This window comes from Nomascus leucogenys, chromosome 3, assembly GCF_006542625.1.
Source record: "Nomascus leucogenys isolate Asia chromosome 3, Asia_NLE_v1, whole genome shotgun sequence".
NCBI lineage: Eukaryota > Metazoa > Chordata > Mammalia > Primates > Hylobatidae > Nomascus > Nomascus leucogenys.
In genome coordinates this window covers 75,689,484-75,711,212 of record NC_044383.1, presented here as the reverse complement: position 1 = coordinate 75,711,212, position 21,729 = coordinate 75,689,484, and the positions used below count along the sequence as shown (strand labels likewise).

The window sequence follows — 21,729 nt, the reverse complement described above, 5'->3', positions numbered from 1 at the left end:
TACACATCTAAACATCTACCAAGTCCTCTCTGCAAATCTACTTGGAATCCAAGCTGACCCCCTGGTGGATGGGACAGACTGGTTTTATGCAGCCAGAAGATGGACCAATAATCTCAGCACAAAGCTGGCATGTTCAAGAGATTTAATTTTTTATATAACAGCTTTAGCCAGAGCTATTCTAGGATTCAGTGGAAGCAGAATTTCATGAGAGGACACACTTCTTGACTAATGGCCAATCACTAATCAGCAGGGAGGGCAAAGCCTGGTGTTTGTGTCACAGCCCGGAGTGGAGGGGGTGAGTAGGGCGCCAGTATCAAATAGTAAATCGGGACAACCAGCCTGGCCAGCCTTGCCCTCACAGCCCTTCAGAGCAGCCCGTCAGGAGGCAGCAGACGGATCAATGGTCAAGCCGGGGGCGATTTGCTCTGCCACAGGCTACTGGAAAGCAGCTTTTTGCCTCACAGACCTCCACAAAATGCCTTATTTTACAAGACTCATTTTGTTCTTGTTTTGCCTGATGGTCCTCGTGGAGAGCAGAAAGCCCAAGAGGAAGCGATGGACAGGGCAGGTGGAAATGCCCAAGCCAAGGTAAAGTCGTGGATGGGAAAGGAGGGAGGTTACCCTGCATAGTAGCAGCAGCAGTGGCACAGTGGGACAGCTCCCCAGGGGGCTACAGGTCCTATCGCGATATCGCCCTGTGAGAACCCAGCTACTTCGCTGAACGCAGCCTCTCCCTGGGCACACATACTCTATGTGTCACAAGCATCGAGAGCAGAACTAGACTGGGGTGAGCCTTCCATTCGGATGCCTGTGTTCAGCCAAAGCATTTTGATTTGAGGCAGATACAAATAGTTGGAGACGTAGTGGGTAAAATCATTCTTTGTACAAATCACATTGTGCTGCTTTGTTTCTCAGGGTTACAACCAGTGACCTGCTAAATAATTACACTGAAGTATTTTGGGGAGAACTGTATATAGGAACCTAGCCTGAACTATTAAGAAAAAAATGCATATGGGAGTTGTCTTCCTTAAATTATTTGCTAGAGAATAACTTTATAATGATATTGGGTTTCATTTTACTGTTTTGAATCTTAGAAGAGGTGTTCAGAAATTTGCTTAATTATCAAAAATATATGTGTGGACAGCAGTGAATGCAATTCCATTATGCAATGGAGACATTCCCAAGAAATAGTGGCCCAGGATCTGCATTCAAAATCATTACATTACAAATCTAAGTTCCTTAGTAAGTTTATTTTGAATTGACATACAAAGTGTCATACTCCAGGCCTGAAGTAGACATAAGGACTGTTAGACATGGAGATAAGAAAAGAGCAAGCAGCTAAGATATAAACACCATGTGTGGCATGTTACACATTTATTTTCCATTCTACTAAGCATCAGATAAACTAGTGGTTTTGAACATAAATTAATATCTTGAGGCACATTTTCTAGGTCAGTCCCCAAACATTTTTGACCATGCACTGCTGTCAATGACAAGTTTTTGAAATTGTACCTCTAATACGTGCATATTTACTTACGAAGCACATATATGTGCTGTTATAAATATGTATGTTAAAGTTTAATTGATTTCTTATTTTTAGAAAAAAAAAAACCTTGAACATAAATAAGAGTTACAGCCTCTGCTTCCAGTATCCCAGTGGCAACTGCTGCTCTGGGAGAGGTAATTACTCTCTTTGTTTATTTGTTTGTTTTTTGAGATGGACTCTTTGTCACCCAGGCTGGAGTGCAGTGGCGCAATCTTGGCTCACTGCAACCTCCACCTCCCCGGTTCAAGCGATTCTCCTGCCTCAGCCTCCAGAGTAGCTGGGATTACAGGCGTGCACCACCATGCCTGGCTAATTTTTGTATTTTTAGTAGAGACGGGGTTTCGCCATGTTGGCCAGGCTGGTCTCAAACTCCTGACCTCAAGAGATCCACTCACCTTGGCCTCCCAAAGTGCTAAGATTACAGGCATGAGCCACCGCGCCCAGCCTATAATTACTCTCTCTGGAGCCTAGTCCTACTCAGTGGAAGGCAAACAGATCAAAATCCTCCAGAACGATCGGAAAGAGGCCCTGCTCTGAACAACCCATGCGGGTTGGGGTGCCAGAACCATAGGCTGTTAAACTGGAAGGAGCCTCAGATGTCATCTGGCCCAGCAAGTCCCCTGAACTCTAATTTTGGGAAACATGAATGGCTGTTGAGTGAAATGGGGTTCCAGGGTCACCAAAAGTGGAAAACCCTGGTTTAGACCATTTTCAACAGATGTCTTTACAGCAGAACTTTTAGAACCTTTGTTATGCAAATAGGCACTGTGAGAATCTTGAAGAGAGGGATAAATTATGCAGTGCTTCTCAGAAACAACTAAAATATCCAGTTTTTTGGACTGCCTTGTGGGATTCCTACTCCAAGGAGCACACACTGGGAAACTGCCCAAATCAACTCATTTGACAGATGCTGAAATGGCTCAGGGGCATGAGTAAGTCACACGGCCTGCTAATGGCTTCCCAGCACTAGAATGTAGGTTCCTGATTTACTTAGACTGGAGGAAAATCTGTTCAAAACTGTCTATTCTGTAAGAACTGGGGTTCAGCACAAGTCCCTTGGGGGTGCCCAACGACCCCACTCAGCAGCCTGGGCTGTGGTGGCACCTCCGTCTCACTTTTCCTCAGAGGTCCACAGTCTCATTCCCAAACCCGAGCATGAGCCTGGGCACAGCTGGGCTCTGACTCTTAGTGGGGAGGAGACTGTTGAAATCCAGCCCACGAGGTGTTAAAAGTGGGAAAAGGTGAACACATACATTACAAGGAAGTAAAATATTTATTGAACTGAGGCTGGGGAAAGGGATAGGGAGTGTGGTTCTGGGCCTTTCTGCATCCATGAGAACACACACACAGTCAGTCAACAGGGTGATGCCTCCCTGTGAACATTTCAGTCAAGCTCTGACAATTTATTTTTCCAAATTACTTTCATTATTGACACGCAGGGGTCAAGCTATAAGAACAAATAAGAAAATGACCAGACCCTTTCTGATTACAGTCTTAGAGCGCTTTCTCTCTCTAGGATAGCTCCTTTTCTTAGAAGTCCTGTTCACACACAAACTCTCATACACGGTCACACTCACACACATACTACACGCCACATGTGTGGCTTCGCGGGCACCCACTATGCACATAGTCACCCTCACACATGCACACTGTGAAGACTTCCTTGAACCTGGAAGCCTTCCCTGCCTCACCCCAGCCAAGGCACGCACACAGAACAGTGATTCTGCCCAGTAGCTGCTTTTACAAAGACCGGCCCCTGTTTTCTGCTGCTTTGTGTCTCTGTGTATTAAATGGATGCAGAATGAGTCTGTTTCCTCTTGGCTGTTGCTGGTTTTGCTCTGTTCTCCCAGCTCTCAGCCTCCCAACTTTATTCCTACTCCTCCTGGCCTGCTGCCAAAGTTGGCCTCCTGACCACACGATTGCCGTTCTTTCTTGCCAAGGGAGGCACTTCTCCCTTGAGAGCTGACGAATAAACCAGACTCTGGGCTGTGCCCTGGACAGTACTGTCAGGCCCCTGCAGGTCTCAACGTGGAGCCCCCTCTGTAGCTTCCTTCCCCATCTGCTGCCTCCTCGGTACCCCTACCTTGGCCATCCTTCCTGTGTCTGCATTGTGGTTCTGCTCCGCTGGATGCAGGAGCAGCTTTGCTTTCCAGCCACACAGTGACCCTCATCCACTGCTGAGGGTCTTGGCAAAGGAAAAGGAGTTGGGAATTCAGGAAAATCAGGTTCAGACCCTGGTTCTGCCGCTGTCTAGCCATGTGGCCATGTTTCCTGCTCTCTCTGAACCTCTGTTTCTCCAGCTGAAAAGGGGGTTGGTGAGCCCTTCCCCATGGGGATGATGTGAAGATGGGGTGAGGTCTGCCTAACGTCCTGCAGTTCAGGGCCTGCACAGGGAGGAGGGGCATCCAGGAATACCTGGTTATCCCGGTTGCTGTTATTGCCAAAAAACCACAACACGATGACACTAACCCTGCTTCCAAAGGCATAGAGGATCCATTTTTCTTCTTCCCTCATCCCTCACCCAAAGGCCGGGTATGAGGTTCCATGAAGGTCCTGGCTGCCCTGCCATGGGTGGGTGGAGGCTCAGGAAGCAGTCTAGGGTCTGAGGGCTGAGACTGTGTGGGCCATCTCCTGTGAAAGGATGAATGGAGAGCATATGGCTCACGCAAATAGCCCAAGGCTCAGGATCTTAGTGGCTTGATCTCTTAAAAAAACTCTGGGCCCTCAATGGCAGTGGGATTTAAATCTGTCTCTTGTTGGGGTGGGTGGCATTCTGGGACTTCCGCTCCCCTAAGCCTTTTCCTAAATGGATGTAGAAACTGTGCTGACCAGGAGGGATTTACTCCCTGTGAGTCAGAGGGGCTGTGAGCCGGCTGCACTTCTGGTTTAATGTCTATGATCCGCTAAGCCCTCGGGCTGAACTCTTCATCTGCCTTCCGGAGGCGTCTTTCACAGGGCGTCTGCACGTGGCCCCCTCACACAGTCACTGCCCAGAGACCCAGGCCTGGCCCCACTTGACTCCTGGAGGCAAGGCTTGAGGAAGAGATCAGTGTGTGTGAAAGCTCCTTGGCAGCACCCAACCATGACCACACATGGCTTAAGGGGGCTGGATGGTCCCGTATTTCAGCCATAGGGAAGGAAGTTAAATTGGACTTTCCTCTTTGACCTGTGAACCTATAATGGGCTTGTCTAAAAGTGAATCTTATCATAGCTTCCTCTTCCATCTGCCTAACACCCTTCATTGTCTTCCCATTGCCTTTGGATAAAGACAGAATTCTTAACATGACTCTTAAGGCTCTGTCTGGCCTGGCCTCTGCTTGTCCCTGCAGCTTCATTCTCTTCATTCATTCCCACCACACCCCCCACCCCATCCCGCTTCTCTTCTAACGCTCACTCATTCTTCAACCTACGCCACTTCAAACTGAGTGTGGCCCAAACCAAACTATGCATGCATTGAGTTCAGATGCCTATAGGATACTCAATTAGGGATGTTGAGTTAGGAATTAGATATAAAGGTTGAGAGTAGAGGGCAGGGATTTAAGAACATCAGCATGTTGATGACAATTTAAGCCACCAACTTAGGTGAGTCTGCCAAAGAGAGGGTAGAGAGAGAAGATGGCTGGTACAAGGTCCTGGGGACACTGACATTTAAGGGATGGGCTGAAGAATAGGGGGACGCTGCTGTGGAGAAGCGCCTGTCAGAGAGGTAGGAGGAAAACCAGAGTACTTTGTCCTGAAAGACACAGTTTCTGGCAGAAGCATGGACCTTCTGTCTGCAGCTGTGGAGAAGCCAGACCTCAGCAAGAGCACCTGTAGAACCAGGGGTTGGGCATAAGTAGGCAAAAGGGCTTGGAGTGAGGCAGCACCAGCAGCCTGTGGAAGATGGCTATTTGGAAGAGTTAATTATTTACTGAGGGGGGGAAGTAAATTTTTTTTTTAGGTGGAACAGTGAGGATTTTTAGGGCAATGAAACTATTCTATATGATACCATAATGGTGGATATACATCATTATACATTTGTCCAAACCCAGAGAATATCAACACTAGGCTGTGGATGGTGCCTTACGTCTGTAATCCCAGCAGTTTGGGAGGCTGCAGCAAGAAGATCTCTTGAGGCCAAGAGCAATACAGTGAGACCCTGTCTCTACAAACAAACAAACAAAAAAAAATTAGCCAGGCATGGTGGCGTGTGCCTGTTAATCCCAGCTGCTCAGGAGGCTGAGGTGGGAGGATCACTTGAGCCCAGGAGTTTGAGGCTGCAGTGAGCTACAATTGCACCACCGCACTCCAGCCTGGGTAACAGAGTAAGACCCTGTCTCTAAAAATAATAATAATAATAAGCATGGGTGCTAATGCTAATGCTGTGTCAATGCAGGATTATCAGTTGTAACAAATGCACCTCCCTGGGGGGGATGCTGATAGTGGGGAGGCCATGCATGTTTAGGAGCAGGGGGCATATAGAAACGCTGTACCTTCTGCTCAATTATGCCACAAACCTAAAATTACTCTAAAAAAAAGTCTTAAACATTTTTTTAAAAAAGGAAATGTTTAAATAATATAACCAACACACCTATATTGCCATCACTTTCAATGCATTTTGCATGAATTGAGAGCTAGAGGAAGATGTGGAGTTTAAATGGGTTTTCTGCTTAGTTGTAATTCCAGGTAGGAGAGCCTAGAATCCAGTTTGAATACTGATGGGAATGAGCCATGAAAGGGGGAGAAGCTGAGGAAGCTGTGGGGAGGGGGCATGAGGGCAGGGTTCAAAGGACTCTGTGAGAAGGGGCGTTAGGCACTTCTGCTGAGCCTCAGTTACCTCACCACCTACACGTCTGGAGGATGTGCAAATAGGGCAGGACAACGTGGAAGGCAGCAGCAGGGTGGAAGGACGAGAGGGTGGGTGAGTTTGGAAAGCAGATGTGAGAGTGGCTGAGTGAGATGGCTGCCAAATAGGAGGCTGTCCTTATGCAAGTCAGGCTCTCCTCAGGACATTTGCTCTGCTGTTTTCTCAGAATTACTTCCTTCAGGTCCTCTCATGACTCCCACCCTCCCTCCAGGACTCAGAAGAATCACCAGTCACCTCATCTAAACAGCCCTCCATTCCAACCCATAGCTCTCTATTCCTTACCCTACTTTGTCACGTGATTTATCTGTCCACCAGTTTAACGTCCACCTCCCCGACTCGGTTGGAAGCCCTGTGAGGACTGTGAATATATGCCCTCCCCATGGCTCGGGCAGTGTCTGCAGAGTAGGGGCTCTATAGAAACGTGTGTCTGCACAGAGTAGATGCTCTATAAAAATATGTTGCACAAATCAATTTGAGTCTAGGAATTGGGGAACTGTGTGACCAGGGTGTGGGACAACTGTCTGTGTGGATGTTGACATCCTCAAGGTTGATGGGGGGAACTAAATGGAGAGAAAGAGAAGCAGGTAGTTCCTGAACCCTCACGGGGGTGGGGAAATGACTGGGAGGTCTGGGGCAGTGAGCAGCTGGGCCAGACAGTGTTAGGAGTAGGGCGCCGGCTTATAGGGGAATCTGGGGCGGGCAGGCCAACTTTTATACTAGCACCAAACAATAAAACTTTTGGTGATTATGGAAATGTTATTCATTTATTTATTTTTTTTATTATCACACCACACTGAGGTAATGGAAAGGTTATATAGCTGCACTGTTCAGTACAGTAGCAACCAGCTGCATGGGGCTATTGAACACATATGTGTGGCTAGTATAACGGAAAAACCAAATAGTCATTTATTTAGCTTTCATTAATGAAACAGCCATATGTGTCTAGTGGCCACTTTATTGATCAGTGCAGCTTTAGACCTCCCATTGAATTATGCCATCTGGGCAGAGCCAGAAAGGAATGAAACTTAAGGATTTCATAGGAGGATGATTCCAAGATCAGAACCTCAAGAGAGGAAACCATCGCTTTCCTCTTGCAGAGTTTAAACAGGAGTTGCTCTCAAAAGTGAATGAAGGCCGAGCACGGTGGCTCACGCCCGTAATTCCAGCACTTTGGAAGGCCAAGGCAGGTAGATCACCTGAGGGCAGGAGTTCGAGACCAGCCTGACCAACATGGTGAAGCCGCGCCTCTACTGAAAATACAAAAATTAGCTGGGTGTGGTGGCGGGTGCCTATAATTCCAGCTACCCAGGAGGCTGAGGTAGGAGAATCACTTGAACCCAGGAAGCGGAGGTTGTAGTGAGCCGAGATCGCACCATTGAACTCCAATCTGGCGACAGAGCAAGACTCCATCTCAAAAAAAAAGAAAAGTGAATGAAGTATGACAAGAACAGGGAGGAAAATAGAGGTATATGTAAATAAAAAACAAACACTCAAAGCCAAATCTCAATTGATTTCTAAAAACCTTCAATGTGCTGCACACAACAGAGTCACAGGCCCTGAGGGCTGTGGTTTCTTCAGCGGGTGAATTAGCAGTTCCTCACTTGCTACTACTAAGTTGTCAGCACCAACAGGTGCCTTGGGCAGCTCTCAGGACGTTGCCAAAGGCATTAGATTAAGGCTTATCCTAGTGGTTCTCAAATGTTGCTCTACCTTGGAATCACCCAAGAGCTTTAACAAATTTCCAGTGCTGAGACCTCCATCCCAACCAGTCAAATTCAAATCTCTAGGGTTGGGATTTAGGCATCGTTGGTTTTAATATCTCCCCAGGTGATTACAATCTGTAGCTAAGTTTGAGAATCATAGGTCTAGCCAACAAAACACAAAGCCACATAGAGTTTATTATCATTAAGGTATTACAAGATCTAAAAATGATAAGTTTGGAGTGACTGTGATTCTCAGCCTTGATCGCATGGGAATAGCTGGGGAATTCACCCCAGAGAGGTGAATTTGATTGTTCTGGGGTACAGCCTGGGCATCAGGGTTTTTAAAAGCCCCTCGAGATGATTCCAAAGTGTGGTTAAGGCTGAGAAGCATCTGGGTTACAGATGATGTTGACCAAATGTACTAGAATGGAATTGGTTTAAATTTCTCCTAGAAGTTGTTTGTGTGGTCATGTTGCTACCTTTTATTGAATGCCTGCTACATGCCAGTCATTGTGCTAAGTGCAATGGACACAGAGATAAACCCTAGCCTAATGCTCTTAGAAGGCTAAGTGAGACACGTACACGAAGTAACTTAAGTGCCAGGCACAAACCAAAAGCCTGTAAGAGGAACGGGTAACGTACTGGGGATTAGCCTGTCTGTGTGAAGGTTCCTTCTCTTCCTCCTTTTTCCTTCTTTCCATATTTTTTCTTTTTTTCTCTTTCCTTCTTTCCTTTTCTCTCTCTCTCTTTTTTTTTTTTTGTTTAGTAATAACTGTCAGCAGACAATTGCCTTAGAACATTTTGGATCTGACTGCTTTAGTGTGCCGTTGTGGTGAAGAAAATGATCTGGAAAGAGTGAGCGTGAAAGAAAGAAGAGAGAATCGCTCCTTTGCTGTCACCTGGTTTAGAGGAAGGACTGACCAGGGCTGTGTCCTGGGCTCCAGCTCTGGGTGTACCACCTAGCTGGGTGGTCAGAGCAACTCTGTCCTCCACTGGCTGTGAATTGTCTTTCTAAGGAGGGAGGCTTTGTCCCAGGGTGGGTTCTGCAGACCTGGACTGAAGGAAGGAGCATCAAATTTGGCCAAGATAAAACCAGCATTTAAAAGTTTTGACTATATCTATCTTAGAAATATATTTATCACAAAACCATTGTTATAACATCACGAGAATTTTTTTTTTTTTAAACACTGGGTCTCACTCTGTTACTCAGGCTGGAATGCTCACTGCAACCTCAACCTCCCAGGCTCAAGTGATCCTTCTGTCTCAGCCTCTCCATTTGCTGGGACCAGAGGTGTATGCCATCACACTCGGTTTATTACATTTTTTTTTTTTTAAGAGACGGGGTCTTGCTATGTTGCCCAGGCTGGTCTCAAACTCTTGGGCTCAAGCCATTCTCCTGCCTGGGCCTTCCAAAGTGGTAGGAATACAGATGTGAGCCACTGCACTCAGCCAAGAAATTAAAAAAAAAAATCATGATCTTCCACTACTCAACACAATCATTTTTTCTTTTATTCTCGTCACAAATTTATTTATTTATATTTTTTTACTTAGCCTGGGTGAGATTCTTATTTATTTTTAAGACTTCAGGGGTATACATGCAGACTCGGTATAGAGATAAACTCATGTCACAGGGATTTGTTGTACAGATGATTTTGACACCCAGGTACTAAGCCCCATACTCAACAGTTATTTTTTCTGACCCTTTCCCTCCTCCCACCCTCCACACTCAAGTAGGCTCCAGTGTCTTTTGTTCCTCTCTTTGTGTCTATGCGTTCTCATCACTTAGCTCCCACTCAGAAGTAAGAATACATGTGGTATTTGATTTTCTGTTCCTGTGTTAGTTTGCTTAGAATAATGGCCTCCATCCAGTTCTATCCATGTTCCGGCTAAAGGACATAATCTCATGCTTTTGTGTGTGTGTGTGAGACAGGGTCTTTATCACCTGGGCTGAGAGCAGTGTCATGATCATGGCTCACTGCAGCCCTGACCTCCCTCCTGGGCTCAAGTGATTCTCCCACCTCAGCCTCCCAAGTAGCTGGATGTGGCACCATGTTGCTCAGGCTGGCCTTGAACTCCTGGGCTCAAATGATCTGCCTGCCTTGGCCTCCCAAAGTGCTGGGATTACAGGTGTGAGCCACCACCCCCAGCTGATCAAATTCTTTTTTATGGCTGCAGAGTATTTCATGGTGTATGTATATTACATTTTCTTTTTCTTTTTTCTGGAGACAGAGCCTTACTCTGTCACCCAGGCTGGAGTGCAATGGCACAATTTCAGCACACTGCAACCTCCACCTCTTGGGTTCAAGCGATTCTCATGCCTCAGCCTCCTGTGTAGCTGGGATTACAGACGTACACCACCATGCCCAGCCAATTTCTGTAGTTTTATTAGAGACAGGGTTTTGCCATGTTGGCCAGGCTGGTCTTGAATTCCCGGCCTGTGATCCACCTGCCTTGGCCACCCAAAGTTCTGGGATTACAGGTGTGAGCCACCATGGGTGGCCATACCACATTGTCTTTATTCAATCTGTCACTGATGAGCATTTAGGTTGATTCCATATCTCTGCTATTGTGAACAGTGTTGCAGTGAACATGCATGTGTCTTTATGGGAAAACAATTTATATTCCTTTAGTTAAATACCCAGTAATGAGATTGCTGGGTAGAATGGTAGTTCTGTTTTTAGCTTTTTGAGGAATCACAACACTGCTTGCCACAATGGTTGAACTAATTTATATTCCCACTAACAGTGTATAAATGTTCTCTTTTCTCTGCAACCTCACCAGAATCTGTTATTTTTTGACTTTTTAATAATAGTGATTCTGACTGGTGTGAGATGGTATCTCATTAATTTTGATTTGCATTTCTCTAATGATCAGCGTTATTGAGCATTTTTTCATAAGTTTTTTGGCTGAGTGTATGTCTTCTTTTGAAAAGCATCTGTTCATGTCCTTTGCCCACCTTTTTAATTTTTTTTTTCTTTTTTTGAGATGGAGTCTCACTTTCTTACCCAGGCTGGAGTGTAGTGGCACAATCTCGGCTTACTGCAACCTCTGCCTCCCAGGTTCAAGTGATTCTCGTGCCTCAGCGACCCAAATAGCTGGGATTACAGGCACATGCCACAACACCCAGCTAACTTTTGTTTAGTAGAGACAGGGTTTCATTTTGTTGGCCAGGCTGGTCTTGAACTCCTGACATCAGGTGATCCGCCTGCCTCATCCTCTCAAGGTGATCCTCCTGCCTCAGCCTCTCAAAGTGCTGGGATTACAGACATAAACCACTGTGCCCACTTTTTGCCCACTTTTTAATGGGGTTTGTTTTTTCTTGTACATTTAAGTTCCTTATAGATGCTGGATATTAGATCTTTGTCAGATGCATAGTTTGCAAATATTTTCTCCCATTCTGTAGGGTGTCTATTTACTATGTTGATACTTTATTTTTTTGTGCAGAAGCTCTTAAGTTTAATAAGATCCCATTTGTCAATTTTTGTTTTTGCTGCAATTGCTTTTGGTGTCTTCATCATGAAATCTTTCCCATTTCCTGTGTCCAGAATGGTATTGCCTAGGTTGTCTTCCAGGGTTTTTATAGTTTTGAGTATTATACTTCAGTATTTACTCCATCTTGAGTTGATCTTTGTATATGGTGTAAAAAACAGGTCCAATTTCAATCTTCTGCATATGGCTAGCCAGTTTCATAACACCATGTATTGAATGAAGAGTCCTTGCCTTATTGCTTTTGTCAGCTTTGCATAAGATCAGATGGCTGTGGGTGTGTAGCCTTATTTCTGGGCTCTCTATTCTGTTCCTTTGGTCTATGTGCCTGTTTTTGTACCAGTACCATGCTGTTTTGGTTACCATAGCCTTGTTGTATAGTTTGAAGTCAGGTAATGTGATGTCTCCAGCTTTGTTTCTTTTTTTTTTTTTTTTTTCCCTTAAGATTGCTTTGGCTATTCAGGCTCTTTTTTTGATTCTGGATGAATTTTAAAATTGTTTTTTCTAGTTCTGTGAAGAATATCATTGGTAGTTTGATAGAAATAGCATTGAATCTATAAATTATTTTAGGCAATATGACCATTTTAATGATATTGAGTCTTCCTATCCATGAGCATGAAGTGTATTTTCATTTCTTTGTGTCATCTCTGATTTCTTTTTTTTATCTGACAGCAATAGAATTATTAAATATACCTGAAAATATAAACACAAACCAGTAAAAAACAAATCCATAAAATGTCAGGCCTGGAGCTGCAATAAGACAGAGACAGGAGCAGCACACACATGGCCTAAGTGGGGAGGACGGGCGTAAACACTGCAGGAGGGTGCCAAGGGAGCCCTAGGGTGAGTGGCAAGCTGGTGGGGGAAAGCTGGGGACAGTGTTGACAGCAAGATGGCTCTGGAGGTCAGACACTGCTGGCCTTGGCCCCGGCTGCCACCTGCCCCTCACTCCAGCTGCAAGCAGCTTCACTTGGGGCCCTGGGCCTCCAACTCCTCCTCCTCATCTGTGAACATCTCACCCTCCTCCTGGGCCGTGGAGTCCTGGTACTGCTGGTACTGGGACACCAGGTCATTCATGTTGCTCTCGGCCTCAGTGATCTCTATCTCGTCCATGCCCTCGTCCACATACCAGTGTAGGAAGGCCTTGTGCTGGAACATGGCCGTGAACTGCTCCAAGATGCTGGAACAGCTCCTGGATGCCCGTGCTGTTGCCGATGAGGGTGGAGGACATCTTGAGGCTGGGGGGCGGGATGTCGCACACGTCCACCTTCATGTTGTTGGGGATCCACTCCATGAAGTAGCTGCTGTTCTTGCTCTGGATGGACAGCATCTGTTTGTCCACCTCCTTCATGGACACGCAGCCCTGAAACACGGTGGCCACTGCCAGGTAGCAGCCGTGGTGGCAGTTGCAGGCAGCCATCATGTCCTTGGTGTCAAACATCTGAGGGTTGAGCTCGGGCACGGTCAGGGCCCGGTAATGTTGGCTGCCCGGGCTTCATGCCGGGCATGAAGAAGTGCAGGCGGGGGAAGGGTACCCATGTTCACCACCAGCTTGTGCAGGTCTGCGTTGAGCTGGCCCGGGAAGCACAAGGAGGTGGTGATCCCCCCGCTCATGGTGGCCAACACCAGGTGGCTGAGGTCCCCGTAGGTGGGCGTGGCCAGCCTAAGGGTGCTGACGCAGATGTCGTAGAGCGCCTCCTTGTTGATGCAGTAGGTCTCATCTGTATTCTCTACCAGCCGGTGGATGGACCGTGTGGGGTTGTAGGGCTCCACCACAGTGTCTGACACCTTGGGTGAGGGCACTACGCTGAAGGTGTTCATGATGCAGTTGGGATACTCCTCATGCGTCTTGCTGATGAGCAGCGTGCCCATGCCTGAGCCTGTGCCCCCGCCCAGCGAGCGGGTCAGCTGGAAACCCTACAGACCGTCGCAGTTCTCACACTCCTTCCGCACATCCAGGACAGAATCCACCTGCTCCGCACCATCCGTGTAGTGACCCCTGGCCCAGTTGTTGCCGGCCCCACTCTGACAAAAGATGAAATTGTCAGGCCTGAAAAAATGTCCAAAAGGCCCAGAGCGGACACTGTCCATGGTCCCGGGCTCCAGGTCGACGAATGGAGAATGTGAGAAGAGGCCTCGTTGTAGTAGATGCTGATCTGCTCCAGCTGCAAGTCCGAGTCCCCCACGTAGTTGCCGCTGGGGTCTATGCCATGCTCATCACTGATGACTTCCCAGAACTTGGCCCCGATCTAGTTGCCGCACTGGCCGGCCTGAATGTGCACGATCTCCTTCATGCTGAGCTCGTCTGGCAGGCGGCTGCAGACGGGCAGGTGGGCTGGGCTGGCTGCTGACATTTCTGATTTCTTTGAGTGGTGTTTTGCAATTCTCATTGTAGAGATCTTTCACCTCCCTGGTTAGCTGTATTCCTAGGCATTTTATTCTTTTTGTGGCAATCATGAATGGGATTTCATTCCTGATTTGGCTCTAGGCTTGGTGTATAGGAATGCTTGTTGGTGTATAGGAATGCTAGTGATTTTCTTTCCCAAAACTTTGCTGAAGTTGTTTATCAGCTGAAGGAGCTTTTGGGCCAAAACTATGGGGTTTTCTAGATATAGAATCACATCATCTGCAAACAAGAATAGTTTGACTTCCTCTCTTCCTATTTGGATGCCCTTCGTTTTGTTCTCTTTCTTGATTGCCCTGGCCAGGACTTACAATACTACGTTGAATAGGAGTGGTGAGAGAGGGCACCCTTGTCTTGTGCTGGTTTTCAAGGGGAATGTTTCCAGCATTTGCCCATTTAGTATGATGTTGGCTATGGGTTTGTCATAGATGTCTCTTAACTATTTTGAAGTATGTTTCTTTAATACCTAGTTCATTAAGAGTTTTTAATATGAAGGAGTGTTGAATTTTATCGAAAGCCTTTTGTGCATCCATTGAGATAATAATATGGCTTTTGTCTTTAGTTTTATGTGATGAATCACATTTGTTGATTTGCGTATGTTAAACCAACCTTGCATCCTGGGGTTGAAGCCTACTTGATTGCGGTGGATTCACTTTTTGATGGGCTGCTGGATTTGGTTTGCAAATATTTTGTTGAGGATTGTTTGCCTCAATGTTCATCAAGGATATTGGCCTAAAGCTTTCTTTTTTTTGTTATGTTTCTGCCAGGTTTTGGTATTGGGATGATGCTGGCCTCATAGAATGAACTGGGGAGGAGTCCCGCCTCCTCAATTTTTTGGAATAGTTTTAGTAGGAATGGTACCAGCTCTTCTTTGTACATCTGGTAGAATTTGGCTGTGAATACATCAGGTCCTGGGCTTTTTTTTTTTTTTTTTTTTTGGTTGGTAGGCTATTTATTATTGATTCAACTTCGGAGCTCATTATTGGTCTTTTCAGGGAATCAATTTCTTCCTGGTTCACTATTTCGTGTGGGGTGTGTGTGTGTCCAGGAATTTATCCATCTCTTCTAGGTTTTCTAGTTTGTGTACATAGAGTTGTTCATGGTAGTCTCTGATGGTTATTTGTATTTCTGTGGGGTCAGTGGTAACATCCCCTTTGTCATTTCTTTTTTTGTTTGTTTGTTTGTTTGCAACAGAGTCTTACTCTGTCGCCCAGGTGGTGTAATCTCCACTCACTGCAACCTCCTCCTCCTTGGTTCAAGCGATTCTTGTGCCCTAGCCTCCTGAGAAGCTGGGACTACAGGTGCATGCCACCATGCCCAGCTAATTTTTGTATTTTTAGTAGAGATGGGGTTTTACCACGTTGGCTAGGCTGGTCTCAAACTCCTGACCTCAAGCAATCCACCCACCTCAGCTTCCCAAAGTGCTGGGATTACAGGTGTGAGCCACTGCACCCAGCCCCCTTAGAAAAACCCCATTTCTAATTGTGTTTATTTTGATCTTCTCTCTTTTCTCCTTTATTAATCTAGCTAGCAGCCAGTCCAACCATTTTCATCAATTATATCCTTTACCAAGGTAGAATGCTGTCCTGCCCAGGAGGGCATCCACTTTCGGAAGGTTCCGGAAGAAACTAGTCCTCAGGTCAGTCTACCTGTGAGGATCTGGGGTGTGTGTGGAGGGTCCTTCAGCCCTCCTCCTCCCCTGGGCCAAGAAGGAGAATGGAGAAAAGGTACCTAACAGGTAGATCTTGCAGGGAGTAATCGCCCAAATCATCTCACTCAGTGCATTGATGAGCCGATGGAAAATAGTTTCTTGCTTGTCTTCACAGTCACTTATATAAGAAGAACCTTGATGTGACCAAGCTCCGGAAGGGAAAGCCTCAGCAGCTTCTCAGAGTGGATGAGCATGACTTCAGCATGAGGCCTGCCTTTGGAGGTAGGACTGTTCTTCCTTGGTTCTAGGTGGGAGGTTGGCCCCAGGGATGTGAGGTGCTGCCCTCTCTGGTTCCCTCAGGCACAGCCCTTCCTCAGATGGTGCAATTTTCCCACTCAGATAAACCCGACTCCACTTCCTGAGTCCCTAATTTTCCCAAGGAGAAAAGAGCAGGAAGTAGTAGAGAGGGCCGTTGACTAAAGAGGGCCCGCCAGTGACTAAGCCATTTACATTCACAAAGGAGACGGGCCTTGCGGCTGCCAACTTTTTTGTCCTACAAAAATAAGAGCAGGCAGGGAGAATCAGGACACAAAATAGCTCCTCTGTCATTTTTATAGAGGAAGAGGCCCATGAAGGCAGAGGTGCCCAGGATCCTCAAAAGTCCTAGTGTGGCCCTGCCTCTGCACTATTTTGGCACGTGTGTGTGTCTGGGTGTGGGTGGAATTCTGAACAAGGCATTGTAACTTTGTTGCCACGACTAGCTGGGAGTTTGCTGTTTTGATGGAGTCACCTGTTTTCTAGTGCAGCAACAACAGCTTAACTCATTACAAAGATTCCTTGCACACCTGCCCCCAAAGGTGCTCTGTTACTCTTGGGGTCAGGGAGGGGAGGCATGGCCAGTGGCTGTCCTTCCCAGGAACTAGAGAAATGCTATGGAGAAGGGGGACAGTATCTTAGTCAGTTCTGGCTTTCACACAAAACACCATAGGCTGGGCGGCTTATAGACAATGGAAATGTATTTCTCATGGTTCCAGAGGCCAGAAGTAAGATCAAGGTGCTGACAGGTTCCATGTGTGGTGAGGGCCCACTTTCTGTTCATAGACAGTGCCTTCTCACTGTAACCTCACATAGTGGGTGGGGCAAGGCAGCTCTCTGGGGCCTCTTTTATAAGAGCACTAATCCCACTGGTTAGGGCTCCACCCTCAGGATCTCATCACCTTCCTAAGGGCCCACTTCCTAGTACCATCCCATTGCGGGTTAGGATCGCAACATATGCGTTTGGCAGGGACATAAACATTCAGGCCATAGCAGCTGGGAAAGAGTCACTCATCTGCTCTGACTAGGCAGAGAGTAGGATAAGAATAGCAGAATGTATGAGATCCCTGGGCCAACTTTCCTCTCCTCTTGGGGAAACTGAGGCCCCAAGAATTTCAGTCGATGAACCTTGGCAAGACAGACCCGGGCGGGCTGGCTTCCCTTTCTCCTTTTTCTCTGCCCTTGATCCTCTAGTAGGTCCCATCGTTCTGGGGCCGTAAAAAGGAGTAGCTGTGACCTCCAGGCAGGTCACCAATCCTTTGAGCCTCCATTTGTTTGTTTATAAAATAGGGAGAGTAATCCCCACATATGGGGTTGTTGTCCAGATTAAACAAGATAATGTATGTAAAACCCCTGACAGACATTTGTTCCTGTCCCCTCTGAAAAACCCAGCTGTCAGACCTTCCTCTTGTGTGACTGTTAAGGGATTAAGAAATTAATTTATCCCAGAGGCCTATGCATTTTAAAAGGCCTCAAAGCCTCCCACTAAATACACTGAGCTCTGACACCTGCTAAGCAGAAGGAGAAAAGCAGGTGGCAGATTACAGGCCTGTGACTCATCTCCCTCCCAAACGCAACCTGATTGACGCCCACGGAAGGTCAAGAAGAGGCCACCATATTTCTGGTAGCTCTTGGGTTTCCTCGGGGATTCGTCATGGGCAAACCTGCCAAGGAATTTTACGAAAATAAAGTTATACTAATAAGCAGCTTTAAAATAGCTGCATCTGCTCCAGGAAGTCTAAGCAAGGCGTCCCCAAAAGCAGGAAGCGCCACTTTTCTTGTGCAGCAACAGTTAAGAGTACAGAGGGGTACAGTGGCTAGGAATCGCAATAACCAACAATAACATGCATGACAACTACCACTTTTTTTTTTTTTTTTTTTTTGAGACGGAGTTTCACTTTGTCACTTAGGCTGGAGTGCTGTGGCGCAATCTCAGCTCACTGCAACCTCTGCCTCTCAGGTTCAAGCGATCCTCCTCCCTCAGCCTCCTGAATAGCTGGGATTGCAGGCGTGCACCACCATGCCTGGCTAATTTTTTTGTATTTTTAGTAGAGACAGGGTTTCACCATGTTGGCCAGGCTGGTTTTGAACTCCTGACCTCAAGTGATCCACCCACCTCAGCCTCCCAAAGTGCTGGGATTACAGGCGTGTGCCACTGTGCCCAGCCACAACTACCACTTTCATAGTGATTTTTTTTTGTGCCAGGCACCATTCTAATCAAGGTACATATATATATATAATCTTATTTTAATCCTCTCATCAGTTCTATGAAGTAGATACTATTATTGTCCCCAGATGAGGAAACTGAGGCACAGAGAGGTGAAGTAAATGTCTCAGGTCAGCTGAGGTTGGACCCCCTCCTAGCTGGGTCCCTTTTCTCATCTCTGACTTGCATGTCTTGGCGCAGAGCTGACATATCCATTAGGCAGCACAGGCACGCTGCCTGGGACCCACAACAGAATGTTTTTGCTTTATCTTAAAATAAGAAAAACAAACTTTTAAGCAGAAGTTGTTTTAATATATACTATTAATATGTTCATCATTAAACCAACACAGTCATAAAATATGCTTTTTGATATTTTTTTTTATAGGGGAAGAGGCCCATGAAGCAAAAGTGCCCAGGGTCCTCAAAAGTCTTAATGTGGCCATGCCTCAGTGTGGTCTTTTGTGGGTGTGCACTGGGTGTGGGTGCTATTCCGAACAACGCGTTGTACCTTTTTACCCAAGGCTAGTGATGCTATCAGGAGCCTGGGCCATCACCTGGTCAGTACCTTCAGTATGTAGAAGAAGAGCCTGGGGTCCCAGGAGTTAGGTGATGGCCACAGAATAGCCAGAGGCAGAACTTAGGTTTCTTTTGTGACATCAGTTGCAAAACCAAAAGCCTTATGAAAATGCTCCCACCAGGAGCTAGCTCTCGGAATGGCAGATGAAATCCTGCCATGTTCCCAGAAACCCTGACTCTGAGCAGAATGCTGCAACACGCCACAGTCTCCATCAGGCTGCTCCTTCCTCAAGCCAGTTCCAGGAGCAAAGTGGACTTCTTGTGGTGTGACCACTGCATCTGCTGGGCCCTTCTGTGGGGCCCTCCAGAGCGTGGAGAGTCAGGACTGCTCCCTGCCCCTGCCTGGGTAAGCTTCTGACCCTGGGGAGGGCTCTGACTTTGGGGAAGCTGCTAAGGAAAGAGGCATCACCTTCCATAGAAGTCAAGATCTCAGCCACCACAGCACAGATGGGGGCCACTCCTCCTTTCTTCCAGCCTCCTTCCCATGGCAGTTGGTCCTCTGGGCACCTGTGATCTCCTGCAGGGCTTTCCTGGATGCCCAGATGTCACTTGGATGAAACGGGGGGAGGAGAGCACATAGTGAGGTACCAGGGCTCCCTGCCTCCATGAGTCCATAAATAAGACACCCAGAGTTCTGGCCAGCCAGGCAAGATGGGATGATCCCAGGACGGGGATTCCCACTGCTTGTGGTTTCAATGATCTTTATAACCTGTACCCTATGGGAGCATTTGAAGATGGCTTAGAGCCAAGAAGCCTTCCCTTCAGATGCTCCTGGGTGTCCCCATTTCACTCAGCGCCTCATGGGCAGGTCTCTGTGAGAAAGGAGGCTGCACAGACAGCACAAAGGTGACTCTGTGCAGGTGACAGAAGGTGTCTCATTCCCTGGAAGCAGCCCCTGACAGGCTTCTAGTTAGAAGTAGAGCCTGGGCCCCTACAGTAACCAAAACAGCATGGTACTGTTACCAAAACAGAGATACAGACCAATGGAACAGAACACAGCCCACAGAAAGAACACCACACATCTACAACCATCTGATCTTTGACAAATCTGACAAAAACAAGAAATGAGGAAAGGATTCCCTACTGGCTAGCCATATGTAGAAAACTGAAACTGGATCCCTTCCTTACACCTCATACAAAAATTAATTCAAGATGGATTAAAGACTTAAATGTTAGACCTAAAACCATAAAAACCCTAGAAGAAAACCTAGGCAATACCATTCAGGACATAGGCATGGGCAAGGACTTCATGACTAAAACACCAAAAGCAATGGCAACAAAAGCCAAACTTGACAAATGGGATCTAATTAAACTAAAGAGCTTCTGCACAGCAAAAGAAACTACCATCAGAGTGAACAGGCAACCTACAGAATGGAAGAAAAGTTTTGCAATCTACTCATCTGACAAAGGGCTAATATCCAGAATCTACAATGAACTCAAACAAATTTACAAGAAAAAAAAAATCCCATCAAAAAGCGGGCAAAGGATATGAACAGACACTTCTCAAAAGACATTTATGCAGCCAACAGACACATGAAAAAATGCTCATCATCACTGGCCATCAGAGAAATGCAAATCAAAACCACAATGAGATACCATCTCACACCAGTTAGAATGGCCGTCATTAAAAAGTCAGGAAACAACAGGTGCTGGAGAGGATGTGGAGAAATAGGAACACTTTTACACTGTTGGTGGGACTGTAAACTAGTTCAACCATTGTGGAAGTCAGTGTGGCAATTCCTCAAGGATCTAGAACTAGAAATACCATTTGACCCAGCCATCCCATTACTGAGTATATACCCAAAGGATTATAAATCATGCTGCTATAAAGACACATGCACACATATGTTTACTGTGGCACTATTCACAATAGCAAAGACTTGGAACCAACCCAAATGTCCATCAATGATAGACTGGATTAAGAAAATGTGGCACATATACACCATGGAATACTATGCATCCACAAAAAATGATGAGTTCATGTCCTTTGTAGGGACATGGATGAAGCTGGAAACCATCATTCTTAGTAAACTATCGCAAGGACAAAAAACCAAACACCGCATGTTCTCACTCATAGGTGGGAATTGAACAATGAGAACACATGGACACAGGAAGGGGAACATCACACACCAGGGCCTGTCGTGGGGTGGGGGGAGGGGGGAGGGATAGCATTAGGAGACATACCTAATGTAAATGACGAGCTAATGGGTGCAGCACACCAACATGGCACATGTTGGTGCCATGGTATACATGGTTACACATGGATACATATGTAACAAACCTGCACGTTGTACACATGTACCCTAGAACTTAAAGTACATTAAAAAAAAAAAAAAGTAGAGCCTGGGCCCAACCCACCCAAAGTGCAGGCTCAGACTAACACCCCCTTCCAGTAGCGCCCACCACACTAAGCAGGTCATTTGAGCAAAGATGTCCCTCAATACCCTCAGTATTGCTGTGGACTATGTCCTCATTCCCATCTTATTTCTCTAAGAGGGACTTCCTGTGGAATGGTGTTTAAAAGTAGTTGATAGAGGCTGGGTGTGGTGGCTCATGCCTGTAATCCCAGCTCTTTGGGAGGTGGGTGGATCACTTGAAGCTAGGAGTTTGAGACCAACCTGATCAACATGGTGAAAACCCATCTCTATTAAACATACAAAAATTTAGCCTGGTGTGGTGACACACGTCTGTAGTCCTAGCTACTTGGGTGGCTGAGGCACGATAACTGCTTGAACTCAGGAGGCGGAGGTTGCAGTGAGCCGAGATTGCGCCACTGCACTCCAGCCTGGGCGACTAGTGAGGCTCTGGCTCAAAAACAACAACAAAAAAGTATCATGCTCAGACTATACCCCAGACCAATTAAATCAGAATCTCTGGGGAGTGGGACCCAAGCACCAAGTTTTAAAACAAAATATTTTTAAAAAATTAAAAGTAGTTGAGAGAGAGGAATCAGCTTAGGACTAGATACCCATTGGCTGACCTTTTTAGCCTAGAAA

The 21,729-nt window shown here is 46.4% G+C and overlaps 1 protein-coding gene and 1 pseudogene across 1 annotated transcript in view; one reads left to right on the top strand and one right to left on the bottom strand.

Moving 5' to 3' along the window:
• Positions 1–347: 347 nt before the first annotated feature.
• LOC100591160 (gamma-aminobutyric acid receptor subunit rho-2) overlaps positions 348–21,729 on the top strand; it is a 60,351-nt gene continuing 38,969 nt past the window's right edge. The window contains exons 1-2 of the mRNA XM_003258330.4: positions 348–588; positions 15,812–15,918. Coding sequence (XP_003258378.2) covers positions 401–588; positions 15,812–15,918 — 295 coding nt within the window. The 5' untranslated portion in view covers positions 348–400. The remainder of the gene's footprint in view (positions 589–15,811; positions 15,919–21,729) is intronic.
• LOC100591488 lies at positions 12,548–13,875 on the bottom strand (annotated as a pseudogene).